Source organism: Sardina pilchardus, chromosome 11 (assembly GCF_963854185.1).
Source record: "Sardina pilchardus chromosome 11, fSarPil1.1, whole genome shotgun sequence".
Taxonomy (NCBI): domain Eukaryota; kingdom Metazoa; phylum Chordata; class Actinopteri; order Clupeiformes; family Clupeidae; genus Sardina; species Sardina pilchardus.
In genome coordinates this window covers 11582823-11596938 of record NC_085004.1, presented here as the reverse complement: position 1 = coordinate 11596938, position 14116 = coordinate 11582823, and the positions used below count along the sequence as shown (strand labels likewise).

The following is a 14116-nucleotide window of genomic DNA, read 5'->3' as shown; positions in this document are numbered from 1 at the left end:
ATTGCAGCCTCAATCACACAAACCATCTGAGACACTGTCGCCGGCAGGTTAGGCAAGGTTCACCCAGCCTAGCTATAGGTGAGCAATGTGCAAAATCAGCTGTGATGTTAATGGCCAGGCCGTCAGGCAAATTAGAGCTCCTACCATGCAGTCATCACAGTCACAATCTAGTGTGAAACTATTGTTGACATTACACTCAAAGCAGTATTTTTATGCCTAATAGGTCAAAGAATGATGGGCATACAGTATATTTATATGCATAATGACATAATGTCAAGGTAGACAAGAGTTGCTTGCTGTACTACATTTAATTTCTGGATGTTTTGTAGATGTCAGTCATCGGCCATTGGCAGGTCAAAGGTCATAGCATAGGCATGAAATCTGGAGGGCTCTGTTGACTCACTAATATCAATCAGCCATTTCCTCTGCAGGAAGAGCCAGCAGTCAGAGAGAGAGAGAGAGAGAGAGAGAGAGAGAGAGAGAGAGAGAGAGAGAGAGAGAGAGAGAGAGAGAGAGAGAGGGATGTGCTGAGGCTGATGAGGGTTGACTGAGAGGCTGTGTGTTTGTGTTCGTTACGTAACATAAACGTTTGTCTGACAGAGATGCTACTCTGTTTTCTCCAGTTTTCTGCATCTGCACTGAGAACAGAACAGCGTGTTGTCTTACAGACATTGGTGGGTACACTGCTGGAGGTTGTTACTCGTATTACGGCAACTGCAAAATGCATGGGGTATAACCTCTTGAGAAATACTGAAGAAAACGGAAGCATATTTAATAAAGTAAATTCTGGGGGACATTTTTTTTAACAGAGAACAGCAGCTCAATCACAAGCTGATATTTCCAAAGACTGTTCAAGCCTGTAGGTAGAGCATCCCTGGGCTGAGGTATCAGAGGTGGCTGCATCCAGCCCAATGTCATAACAGCCAATCCAGCTGGTGTGGAACAGTTGCTCCCAGAGCAGCCTCTGTGAGCCAGTCTGGTGTAGCCTCTGTGCTAGCTAGTCTGGTGTAGCCTGTGTGAGGAAGTCTGGTGTAGCCTCTGTGCTAGCTAGTCTGGTGTAGCCTCTGTGTGAGGAGGTCTGGTGTAGCCGTCCCCAGAGCGGCCTCTGTGTGAGCCGTTGTGGCACTGAGCCCAGTGTGTGTGTGTGAGCCAGTGTGAGCTAGTCTGGTCTAGCCGCTCCCAGAGACACATCCAGCAATTCCTAATCTTTCCAGGAGGCTGGAAAAACTGTGTCAGAGGCTGCTCATTAACACACACACCAGCGCTCAAAGCTAATAACAGGCCCATCTGGAGCCTGGCTCCCCAGCCTGTGTGAATGAGTGAGCAAGCGCTTGACTCCTGCCAGAGTGCTGCCACTGACCACTCTGCACAAAGCCTTTGAGACCTAGCGCTGCGTTTTGTGGATCTTAACGGATTTGGTTAATTTGCCAACTAAAGAGGGTGTGTTAGTGTTAGTGCTGGTGAAGTGTTTTTTTTCCCCTTTGCTGAGCTGTGGGAACGGTAGCTGGCAGCAGGAGGCAGTCTCCTCTCTATCTCTCCTCCTCTCTCCTCTTCCTCTCTCGTCTTCCGCTGCAGGGAAGCAGATGGCTCTCTGGCTGGGAGGATCAGCACGAGCCAATATGGCTCTTTAGCGTCTCCTCCAGTGCACACATATCGGCAATTCTTGCAAATAAATCATCATAGCCACATACTCTATCTTACACACATCCTTCCTAAACACGGTGAGTTAGCTGTCAAAGATGGAGGCACATGTCGGGATGTCTATGAAATAGCATTTATGAGGGCTGAACTGAGATGATGCAATAGCTATGAGAATAGGACATCAGTTTATAGTTCATGACTGTTTAATATTTAAAATTCCCTTCACACTGCAGGCCGCAGCTGGGCCATATGGTCAAGGCCGCTCTTCGTTTTTCCAGTACTTAAACTCAGTCTGATGACATCATCACCATGGATACCGTATACCCGTCCTGTGTCATGTCACTCCTCTTGGCAGCCTACACTAGTAATATCTGCGTGCAATTATTCTTCCAGAGTGGCTATCACATTGTCCAGAGTTCAGATGATATTGTTCCCATCTGTCGGTACTGCCCGGTGCATATGTAGCAGACAGAGCTCAAAATGAGCACCAGATTTGTGCCCAGTCAAGTGTAAATAATTGTCACTCAATACTACTGTCAGACTCATTCAAAAGGTCCAGCAGCAGGTTACGTGAAAAGGATTATTTTCACATGCCGTCCTCAGACCCCTAATGAACTCTTTGCACATTAGAGGGTCTTTGGCCAATGTCCAGTATATTCAGGACCTGTGTGTCTCGGCTGACGAGGGTTCATAGTTCTTGAGGAGAAGCTATATCCACTCAAGCCCAGGGCTCCTACTGTGTACTGACGTACTGCATTCATTTCAGCAAAGCAATAAAGCTGCAGCAGCAGCAATAAGCTAGCCTGGCAAACACAAAGACAAGAAGACTGTGTGAGAGAAAGCACACAACAGAGATGACTCCAGAGCTGCCTGCTCTGAGGTTAAGGCCATTAGTTCGACTCCTCCATTAGTCCGACCCTTGCGATAAACAGATAAATGAATAAATGCATGAATGAATGGATACATAAATGAATAAGCGGAATAATGTGGACTGAAGTGCCCCTGTTGGCAGATCTGATTTTTTAAAAATTTGTAACCAAACGGACACTCAGTATTTCATGGTTCCACTACAGGGCAGTGTCTTGTGATGGAGCACATGAGGAAGAGGGACATGTGAGGACAGGCAGAGACTTTCTGATAGAGGACACACTCAGCACTCAGAGAATCCTCCACTGTAATGCATTGGGTAAGTTAGTAACGCTGGCAGTAGTCTTCACATACTCCACCCCTCCTTTGTGCCTCCCCATTCACTTGAATAGGAAAATAGATGCCCGATAACTGCCCAGAGGGTGTTACCAAGATGGTAAGATGGAAGTGGGGGGACTTGCGTATGAGGACCAAAGATTATACATAGGCAGAGCAAGATAGTTCATTGTAGTTCATGTCTATGGGCGCCAAATGGGGATCGAATCCTGTCTGCATGAAGAGGCGTGTCGTTGACATACAGTATGCCCATGGACTTGAATGGAACAGTCGCTGCCTCTGGTCTGCATAAAGGGGGATTTTGCCCCTCCCCCCTTGTGTGATCCGGGTTTGCGGAAGTGACTGCTGATGAAATATCTTGCTCCGCCTATAATCTTTGCTATACGACTTTGTGACAGGGCAGTGGGAATGCTGGGAATGTAGCATCTGGCTCGCTTGGTACGCTAACGACAGGGCATACACTTCACTCCAGGGCCTCCGCCGTGGTATTGCGTGACCAGGCTTGGGCTGGCTAGCGCTACAGCACTGCTGCGACAGTCACTAGGAGAGACACCTCAGGGGAAGCGGACCCACACACAACATAATCAGAGCAAGTCATCTGGCTCTGTTACAGTGCGGCCACAGCACAGCACAGCACTGATGTCTTTGATTCTGGCCACCGAGGACAATGTGTTTCAGCTGATACAGGCCCAAGGACCAACTAAGAGATTTAGAGTCCCAGATTAATTTACATCGCTCTCTGGTAACAGCTCGCCTTGGCATGCGCTCAGGATGAAAGGCTTTGCAGCCAGCAGCAGAAATTTCAGCTTCACTGCCAGGTCTGTCTTAAAGGGCCAGCGCACACACCCCAGCCTCCCAACATGACGGGCAGTCCACCACACAGCCACTATCTCCTCTGGACTCAAACGGAACTGACATTTCTGTAAGGTGCACATATTTATTTCTGTCCCTAGTTTTGGAGTTTAGCATGGCATATGTGCTAGCATGTTATGGCTTCTGTGTCTGTAAATAGTGTTGTAATGTAGTGCATCTGAGGCACAGCTTTTGTTTTATGCCTTTGTTATCAAATATAGGGTTACTTATTGCATATTATGACATGCTTATAGATATAGATAAACAGATTGAGAGATACGTCATGATAGATAGATAGATAGATAGATAGATTGAAAGATAGAGAGATAGATAGAGACTTAATTTATCCCCAGGGACATATCGGTAAGGTGTGCAAGAAACCAGACACTAGTCCACCCTTCAGTGGGACAAAACGCTTCTGTGTCAGTGGGACAGAGAAAGTGTGTCCTTAGCAGGCTAACTGTCACCACTCGTTAATACTAAATCCAGACTGCAGCCAGACATGACCTCTGCAGTCGCTAATCCAACTGTATGCTAAGCAGTTAAGGGAGTCAAAGTGAAAGGTAAAGAAATGCTGAGGCAAGCCTGAGCTACGTGTTATACTGTAACTAATGGCCTCCACCACATGTTTACAGAAGGCCTCAAGGCTGCAGATTTCCCATTAGCTTAGCTGATGTTATGCAGCTATGGTGTTGTTCTCTTGAACTGAGCAGTTGACTGAGCGGAATTCCTATTCATTATTATCTAAACCTCTGGCTGTCTCACAAGCTGGACTCTGATTACGGAGGGAATGTTTTGCTGCTGTCCAAGGCAATGGAATTTTTCGGGGGGAAACAGTTCCACTCCTCCTTTTTGAACGAGCTTCAGGATTTAGCCTTTAGTTAATAACTTTATGAAGGACAAAGACAAAATATCAAAAGTCTTAAAGACTCAAATGGGTTTTGCTCTTGTTTATATTTCTTCACTTTTGTGTATGTAATTGCTGTTGGCCTGCTCTAATAAGGCTTAAAGCCACGGTGTGACACATCCTATTTAAACCTTGCTTCTGGTAGAGGGTCAAGGGTATTGTAATCGGGTCCATTCTGTGTTTTTGTGTTAGTGTACTTTAAACTACTAGTTTAATTTACTTCAAATTTTCACACAAGGTAGAGGGTCACCATATCTCAGTTCCCTCACAGGTTCATAACCAGATGCAAAAATTGTTTCCATGTTCTTTAATATTGTGAGGGTCTGCAGTTACCCGTCATCTCTTTTTAGCATTATGATGAGCAGACGTCTCCTGTAAACTAAAGCGCTCTCTGGGAGACAATTGTTAAGTGCTTCAATACTGGAATAAATGGTAAATTGCTGTGTGTGTGTTGTGTGCATGTGAGATTTTTTTTATTGTCTCCTACTTATTTCAGCTCTTCTCAGGCAGTGCGCCTGAATTTCATTGTACACCCAGTACCATGACAATAAATGGAATTCCAATTCCAATTCCAATTCTAATTCATTCTAATTCTATTTGCCAAGGCTGATCCTGAGTGAGATACTGTAACTGTCTATACAGCAGAGAGGAGGAGAGGATAGACAAGGACACCCCCCTACAGACATGCAGATCTATCAAAGTGTTTGGTGCTCCCTGGACCTGAAACTCTGGTTACCTGGGCAACGGGGATGACAATGAAGGAGCCTCCTCCAGCACTCTCGGTGACAATGGCGAGGAACTTGGCGTTGACGGCGCAGAAGTGGTTGTCATGGACGTTCTTTGTGATGGGAATGCCGTCGAAGCACTGCTCCCGGTTGGCTACTTTGCCATACACGTTTCGAAACTTGGAGCTTCGGTATGTCGGGCGCCATGACATCTGAAAAACAAAGGTGCAGAGAAGACGGAAAGTTTAGGGAAAAAACATACTCCACTCTCTCTCTCTATGTGATGTGTCTGACTTTTCTCAAGAATATTGAGATCTTTATAAAATAATGGCATCCATAAATATTGTGGTCATATTGTGCTTTACAGACAAAAAAAAAATGCATTCAAAACAAAATGGTAGCACTGAATCCAAAACAATGTACAAAAGGGCTGGGACCCTTACAGCCGAACCGTAAAGACGAAGCCATAAATGTAACAACCTTATTAAGCCTGGCAGGAGAGCAAGACACACATGTTGAAACAGTTACATGACTGTATCATTCAAGCACAGTAGGTGTGAGTCCATTTCAAGCACTCAGTTCTTGTTCCATGGCAACTCCATAATGACACCTTTGCGTGTTATAACAGCATGGTACTCTATACATTCGGAGGAGGTTATTCCATGTCATTTGCCACCCTCCGGGGCATATGTGTCGTGAAACATATGGCTGGGCTTGGAAAAGTCCAAAAAGAAACAACTTCAGAGCAAAGGGAAGTGGTTAACTGAATCATAAAAGTCACTGAATCACAAACCGCCGCATGAATGATGTGGGCTGGTGCGAAAAATAGAAATCGGTGCCAGAGAATGAGAAATTGTCACAAAAATTCCACGACAGAATGAACCCCGACTCTAAGATTAGAATACGGAGGGAAAGGTCCCAGGAAACGAGGGGATTTACGACCAGTCACACACACTCATGTGATGACCTCAGCAGGGAGCTCAATTCAGCATTGTTTAGCCGTATCCCAGCCGGTAGTCAGAGGCAGACATGCGACTCCAAGCACCATCCGATTCAGGCTGTATGATTATGTCACCATACAGCGGTTTTAAGATGGAGGTCCCTTGGTGGACCTTATTGAATTACATGCCTAGCGAGTGGGAGGCCAATCCGTTTGTTTCACTGGCTGTGGCCAAGTGGCGTGGCATCAGTCAAAGGACAGCTACTATACTGTCTGTGCAGGGACAGCTGGCACAGCCCTGAAGCTCTCATTCGTTTCCTCATTTTTCCTCCTTCTCTCTCTCTCTCTCTCTCTCTCTCTCTCTCTCTCTCTCTCTCTCTCTCTCTCTCTTTCTCTCCCTCTCTATCTCTTTCCCTCTCTGTCACATACTTACACACGCACACACACACACACACACACACACACTTAGGCTGTCTCTCTCAGGCACACACTCACACAGAATCTCAGTCAGATGCTGGAATCTAATCTTCATTCCACCACAACACAACAGTGCAAGACCAGTCATCGTTTCTCCCAAAAGAGCTCGAGAAGAATGGCTGTTTTCAAGCCATCGCAGAGAGTGAGCATAAAGACAGCTTGTTAAAGAAGTCATGCTTGACAACAGAGAGAGGGAGAGAGCGAGAGAAAGAAAGAAAGATAGTGAGAGAGAGAAATAAAGAGAGAAAGAGAGAGAGAGAGAGAGAGAGAGAGGAGGGAGTTTAGCCCAGGGCAACTGGCATTAGGTTGTGCTCCTAAGGACTTGTCCTCAGTGCTGAACAACACAGGCAGCTCCATGCACTCATGATCAGAATGAGGCCAGAGGCATGCTCCTCTCCTCCTGCCTCCGCCCGCCCTAACAACACACCACCATCCTCATCCTCATCATCATCAACTTCACACAGCACTGTGCACAACAATAGACACTACACACACACACACACACACACACACACACACACACAACATACCACCATCCTCACCATGATCAACCTCACACAGCACCACCATCCTCATCATCATCAACCTCACAACACACCACCATCCTCACCATGGTCAACCCCACACAGCACTGTGCACAACAACAGCAAAAAGCCTCACACTGGCACCCAGACCGCCGATAGCGCTTCACTCTCTGTAGCCGGCATCTTACCTTCTGGAGATGTGGAAGAGTCTGCTCTCTGTGTGATGTCTCTCAGATTACGGATGTGTGTGTGTTGTGTGTGTGTGTAGTGTGTGTGTGTGTGTGTGTGTGTAGTGTGGGAAGCTGCCAGTATCCTCTGCCTGCACATCCAGCTCCAGTGTGCTGCTGGCCTGGGCTACGAGCTTGCATCTGCTTCTCTCGTCTCTCTCGACTCTTCCCTCCCTCCGCCCCCCTCCCCCCAACCGCCCCCTTCCCTCCCAGGACCAGCGCAGGCCCAGCCCTGGAGCCTCCGTAGTGGTCTTGCTCTTAAGGGCTGCGGTTACTCCACCGGCTCAATCCCTCCTCCCTCAATCTCTCTCTCTCTTTCCCTCCCTCTCCTTCTCTCTCCCTCCCTATCCCACTGTCTCACACACTCTCTCTTCCTCTCTCTCTCTCTAACACACACGCTCACTCTCTCTTTCCCTCTCTCTCCCCCTCTCTCACACACTCTCAAATGCACACTCACTATCTCTCTTTCACTCTCTCTCACACTCCCTCTCTCCCTCTCTCTCACACACTCTCCCCCCCCCCTCTCTCTCTCCCTCCCTGGCTACAGTGCCCTATTGTGTTTATGATACAGTTGAGACAGCCACTGAATGCAAATTTTAAAAAGAGATACAAACAACTTGAGACTTGATTAGAGGCTCCTTTCAGTTGCCACATTCTCAGTTGCTCTTCACAGCTTTCTATTTCCTGCCAATGATGACCTTTCCCTACTCTCAGAGATGCCATTCACATTGCGTTACGCAACCCTTCTGACATCACTGAAGGAATTATACTGGATGTTCAGACTCCCATGTCTTGGCTCCAGTACATAGACAAAAAGTGCATTAAATTAAAACTGAAGCGAAACCACTAAGCCAGTTTGAGGAGGCGGCACCAGTCCCGTTCGACCAGAGAATTGCACTCTCCAACTCTGCTCATGTGTCCATGGAGGTCAGCCCTGGGCCTCCCCACTATTCCCAGTGAGGTGTGAGTGTCTTTTACTACCTCGCCTTTCACCAGGAGTCCTGAAAACCCCACTTCACACAGACACCTCATGTGTGCCCCCCCCCCCCCCCCGAAACAACACACTCACACAACACACACACTCTCTCTCCGTCACTGAGCCTTTCAGTCTTACTCTCTCACCCTCTCTCATGGCTATTGGTTCCTCAGTCTCACTATCTCACCCTCTCTCATGGCTATTGGTTCCTCAGTCTCACTCTCTCACCCTCTCTCATGGCTATTGGTGCCTCAGTCTCACTCTCTCACCCTCTCTCATGGCTATTGGTGCCTCAGTCTCACTCTCTCACCCTCTCATGGCTATTGGTTCCTCAGTCTCACTCTCTCACCCTCTCTCATGGCTATTGGTTCCTCAGTCTCACTCTCTCACCCTCTCTCATGGCTATTGGTTCCTCAGTCTCATGGCTATTGGTGCCTCAGTCTCACTCTCTCACCCTCTCTCATCATTATTGGTTCCTCAGTCTCACTCTCTCACTGTAATTCCCTCAGTCTCCAGCGGCTGTTGCCCTCTCATGCCCCGTCTATTCAGCCCTCTGGCATCTGCAATAATCGCACCACAAATGCCCCACATGGCCCTGAGATGTGTGCACTACTGGAGGAATGGGGTATCATGGGCATCACCCGTGAAAATACTGGGGAGCTAAGAAACAGAGAGGCTGTGTGAATTCAAAATGAGTGTACGTACTAAGAAATGCATGAGTGTAAGTGCATAAGTGTACTTTATCTGAGCGTGAAATCATTGTACAGTCTTTTAAACATGTAATGTCAGACCTTGCTAATGCTAAACCGTTAAAGCTGTACCAGGTAGAAATGTGCAAATATGGAAGGACAAAACGCAGGTGTGTGGGAATTCCGTGTCCTACATGCTAGTTTGTATCAGGTCAGGGCTGTCTGTTTATGATAAGCCTTCAGTCGGTTATCAGTCTGTCAGTACTCTTGTCTAATACTACTCTTTTGAACTGGACCGTGCTTAATCTTTGGTCAGCAGGACTAACTGTATGACTGCATGATAACACTATTTGATAATGTAACTGCTCTTGTCTATTCCTGCTTCTGTATGTCAGAGTAGATGCTCGCAATGAGTTACTGAAACTGATACGGATCATTATGAACCAGCCCTCTCCAAATGGATGACCTTCATATGTTTCAAATATGCTACTTAACAATGAACAATGAGAGACAAAATGTTCCATGCCCGATGACAACAAAAGTTATGAAATAGTTGCAAGCTTTTGAGGGCAAGACAGATGCAGAGGAAGGGTTAGAGTGTGTGGAGGCCTCAGTAAAGCCCCTGTGTTTCTGTGAATGGCTGTGTGAAGCTGTAAGCGAGTAAAACTGGTGTTAAAATGTAGTGGGATGCGTCCCTGTAGTCCTTCCGCCCACAAACACACAGCAGACGCAGGAACTGGAAGAAGACATGGTGTGTGTGTGCATGTGTGTGTGTGTGTGTGTGCGCGTGTGTGTGTGTGTGTGTGTGTGTGTGTGTGTGTGTGTGCATGCATATGTGTGTGTGTGTGAGCATGTTTGTGTGTGTGCGTGCGTGCATATGTGTGTGTGTGTGTGTGTGTGTGTGTGTGTGTGTGCGCGTGCGTATGTGTGTGTGTGTGCACGCTCAATGTGCTCTGTGGAGGTCATCCCACGCCTCGGGCCGTGACTGTGTTGAGGGCGGGAGGTGAAGCAGCACCGGGGGCCTCCAGCATCTCCTGTCTAGGCTCAGGTCACACACACACACACACACACACACACACACACACACACACACACACACATACACACACACACACAGACACACACACACACACACACCACGTCTGGGCTCAGGTCACGTGCTCACCAGGGCGCTGGTCTCCTCCTGCTGGGGACCACGTGCTCACCACTGCTCTGCTCTGCTCTGCTCTGCTCTCCTCCTGTGTTTGCACAGAGTGGGAACAGGCCTCCCGAGGCTCCCGGGGAGAGAGATTGAGTTTGGTGTAGGCCAATTGACCCCCGCGGGTCTTACATTGTTGTTTTTTTTAGGCTTTGTAATGATGAGTATGTGTTCAAGTGTGCATCTGTGTGTGCAAGTGTGTGTGTGTGCGTGTGTGTGTGTGTGTGTGTGAACGCTTGGGGGCAGAGGCTCTCCAGAGAGCACATTCTGTTTATTGACTTTTTCTCCCTGGCCCTGCAGTCAGTGTTGCTCCACGCCTCTGATCACACTCCCTATGCCTCTCATCCCTCCCTTTGTCAACACACACTACTAGATGCAGCTAGATCTGCATCTGAGTTCTCATGGTGGAATACATTAACGATCAGGGGAAGATATATACCGCAATCTATAGAAATCTATACCTATACGTGGTGCAAAAGCCTGAGAAGAAAAAAACTGAACGCCAGAACCCTGTGTGTTGGCTATCGATCATCTCAGATCGTGTGTGGGCAGTTCCCGCTCTGAGAGGAGAGAGAGCGCTCGAGTTCCTCCACTTCCTGTTGGCTGAGTGCACAGCCGAGGGCTGCCAGCTACTCCGCTAGTCCTTTCTCTTTCACTTCTGGCAGCGCTGCGGATTCCGCACTCGTGCGCTGGCCAATGGGTATACGGCGTGGACCGGCTGACCCAGCAGCCGTCCGAGCCACATGTGACACATTTTGGTATGTTTTTTTTTTTACGAGCGCACTTGACGCAGCGAGAGCGGCAGCGCACGTACTTGACGGAGATCCAGGGAGGAAGAAGGAGCCTTTCACGGCCCCGCCGGGGGACGGGAGACAAAAGGCTGAATGAGCGTCACGGGGCGGCTGTCTAGCTCATCACCGCGGCCCGTGGAGGCCTCTTTGTGATGCTGCGCTGGATCTTTGGATGTACCCCTCCACTGTACTTCGCTCTAATCTGCCCCCCCCCCCTCCCCATCCTACCCCCCCATACCCCGCCCCCCTCAATTGCCCCGCGGGATCGTGAGCGAGCGGGGAGTCAGTTCCGTCGACATTCACTCATGGCGGGGGGGAAGTAGCGCAGAGCTGCGCTCCCCCGCTGGTTATTTTGGCAGCAGTTTCTCCAGCTGTGGTCACACAGCGACTGAGCTCAGAGGAGCCGCATGGCCCCCGGATGACGGCGGCCGCTGAGGAAGAAAGCCCCCTCTTTAGTATGAGAGAGAGAGAGAGAGAGAGAGAGAGAGAGAGAGAGAGAGTTCAAAAACTCAAGTTCTCACTTTGAAAGTGAAGACCGAAGATCTTTTGGGGGGGAGGGTTCAGGGTTGTCTTTGTGTGTATTGATAATCCTCTGAATTATGTACTGCTTATACAGATGTGACAAGACAGAGGAGACACTTGGCCCATCACACACACACACACACACACACACTCCAGTGTTGTAAACTGTGAGTTTGTGATTTTACCTAATCCTGACTGAGGCTTGTCTCATTACAGACTCTAATTAAATGTGAAGAGTGATTCAGTCAGCCCTACACCGACTCAGCGCGTTCCACTGCCGGCTTGGCTGTGGGCCTCCCGTGTAATGTAAGGAGACAGGGGGAGTTGGAGAGACAGTGGCTCGGATTAGATTAATTCACCAACAACACCACCGTGACTTCATCTCTACAGTGAGATGTGTGATAATCCCATCAAACAGCCCCCCCCCCCCCCCCCACACACACACACACACGCACCAGCCGTCTCCCGTGGATACGGTGAGGAGTAGCGAGCTGGAACTCCAGTTACAGGGCAGATATGTAGACAATAGTTACACACATGTTGAACATTACACACATGTTGAATGAATGCTAATGTGTAGTCACACACATGTTGAACATTACAACATGTAAGTAGTAACAATGTTTGAGTGATTTTGTCACTTTTGGGTGGAGCTGCCCACCTCAATGAAGTATGTTAAGCTATGGGTGATAGACTAGTTGGAGCTGCCCACCTCAATGAGCTAAGCTAATCTATGCTAACTGTGGGTGCTTCAGACTGAGTTAGTGCTTCTAACAAGCAGCTGTGCTATTGCATTGGAATGATGGAGCTGCTGAGTATCCAACCTGTCTAACCTTCTACATACAGTAGATTCCTTTCTAACTCTTTCCATCACAGTCTCTCTTTGGATGTGCCACTAACCGACTATGCTGCAGAAGTAAATCATATGAAAATGCTGCAGTGATGTACGAAGGGTGACATGCAGTTAAGAAATGCACTGTGAATAGATGAGGATGCAGAATGCAAAGGAACTGGGCTGTTATCTCCCACCATCCAGATTCACATGTGGCTGCTATTTGCAGGACAGTCACTCATCAAATCTCCTCCCGAGCTGTTAATGGTTAGCGGGCATTCTCCTGTGCTGGTTTATAAACAGGTGTATTGGCAGAGTGGCTTTTCTGTATCTCCCTGGTTTTGTGTGGCTGTTTAATTCCGTTGCTCCCCAGACAGACCCAGACTCATAATGGCTGATCAATTTCTGGGCCTGGTCGTCTGAAGAGGTTTCCCAGTCGGGATGAGAGGGGAGTGGATCCGGTAATAGGTAGCACTTAAGAGGCCAGTTGCCCGGCGCTGGAGCGCCCTGGAGAGCCCTTAATGGAGCCAGGAGGAGGGGGGGGGGGTTGCAGGCACAGGCCCTCTGCATAAACGCAGTCATTAGGGTCCACCCAACACCCACCAACACCACATCTTTATCTGTGGGCACCGTGAGCTTTTGTGGGAGTATTTTTTTCCTCTGATGCTGTATTAGTAGGGGCTGTGATTACTTTAATTCGTCCCCTGGCTGAAATGGCAAATGAACAAATTAAAATGATTAGATGCTGAAGTACCTGCAGTGGCTGTTGTTATTCAATCGGTCTGCACTGAATAAATCCCACTGTGTCTCTATGACACCAGCAGCACAGTAAAAAAAACAGGCTCTTGGATAACAGCCATCTGACACACAAATCACTCTACCTTATTCCTGCTATTTTCCACAGGGGGTAAGGCAGAGGCCAAGGGGTGTGTGGTGACGTAAATTAATAATGCACAGAGTGCATTTCCCTGTCTGCTTTCTGGAGCATGAGTCCCCCATCAGCAGAATTTGCTCTAGAAGTGTGTGTCTGTACTCTGTATGTATGCGTGTGTGTGTGTGTGTGTGTGTGTGTGTGTGTGTGTGTGTGTGTGTGTGTGTATCTGCCAGAAAGCCTCGTTGAGCCAGAGACAAAGCGCCATGTCTCCCTGACAGGCTGAGGAGATGCAATCTGCCCGGCCATCTTGCCACTGGCCCAAGAGACACAGTCTAATAACAGACGGACCGAATAAAGAAAAAACGAACAAATAAAAAAGAAACGAATGTTTGAGGTGATGCCTGGTTAACTCTCTGGGCTAGATGGGTCGCATGAAACTGCTTTCCTTCTTCACAGCTACAACACCACTGGGGAACATTCAGCCGATATTATGCCAATCGACATTCAGACGATTTTATGCCACTCGACATTCAGCCGATTTTATGCCAATCGACTCGCCCTGCGGAGGAGGCTCAGTGGCAGCAGCAGTGGCACTTGGGTGATCTCACAGCGAGACGGAGCAGTTGTCTGTCTGTCACCAGATGGCAAGAGCACACGCAAAGGTCTCTGCTTTGGACCATTAAAGCAACGCTAAAGAGATTTTGTACTTTAAAATAATGATTCCAAAATCATTTCAGT

General features: G+C 48.2%; 1 protein-coding gene across 2 annotated transcripts in view; it reads right to left on the bottom strand.

Moving 5' to 3' along the window:
* coro2ba (coronin, actin binding protein, 2Ba) overlaps positions 1–14116 on the bottom strand; it is a 40118-nt gene that overhangs the window by 9673 nt on the left and 16329 nt on the right. The window contains exons 1-2 of one of the 2 annotated variants that reach the window (XM_062549374.1): positions 7458–7575; positions 5340–5540 (exon numbers count right to left, since the gene is read on the bottom strand). In XM_062549374.1, the coding sequence (XP_062405358.1) occupies positions 5340–5540 (201 nt within the window). In that variant the 5' untranslated portion in view covers positions 7458–7575. Of the gene's footprint in view, positions 1–5339; positions 5541–7457; positions 7576–14116 lie in introns of those variants that run through there. The other variant, XM_062549373.1, reaches the window with a different exon arrangement.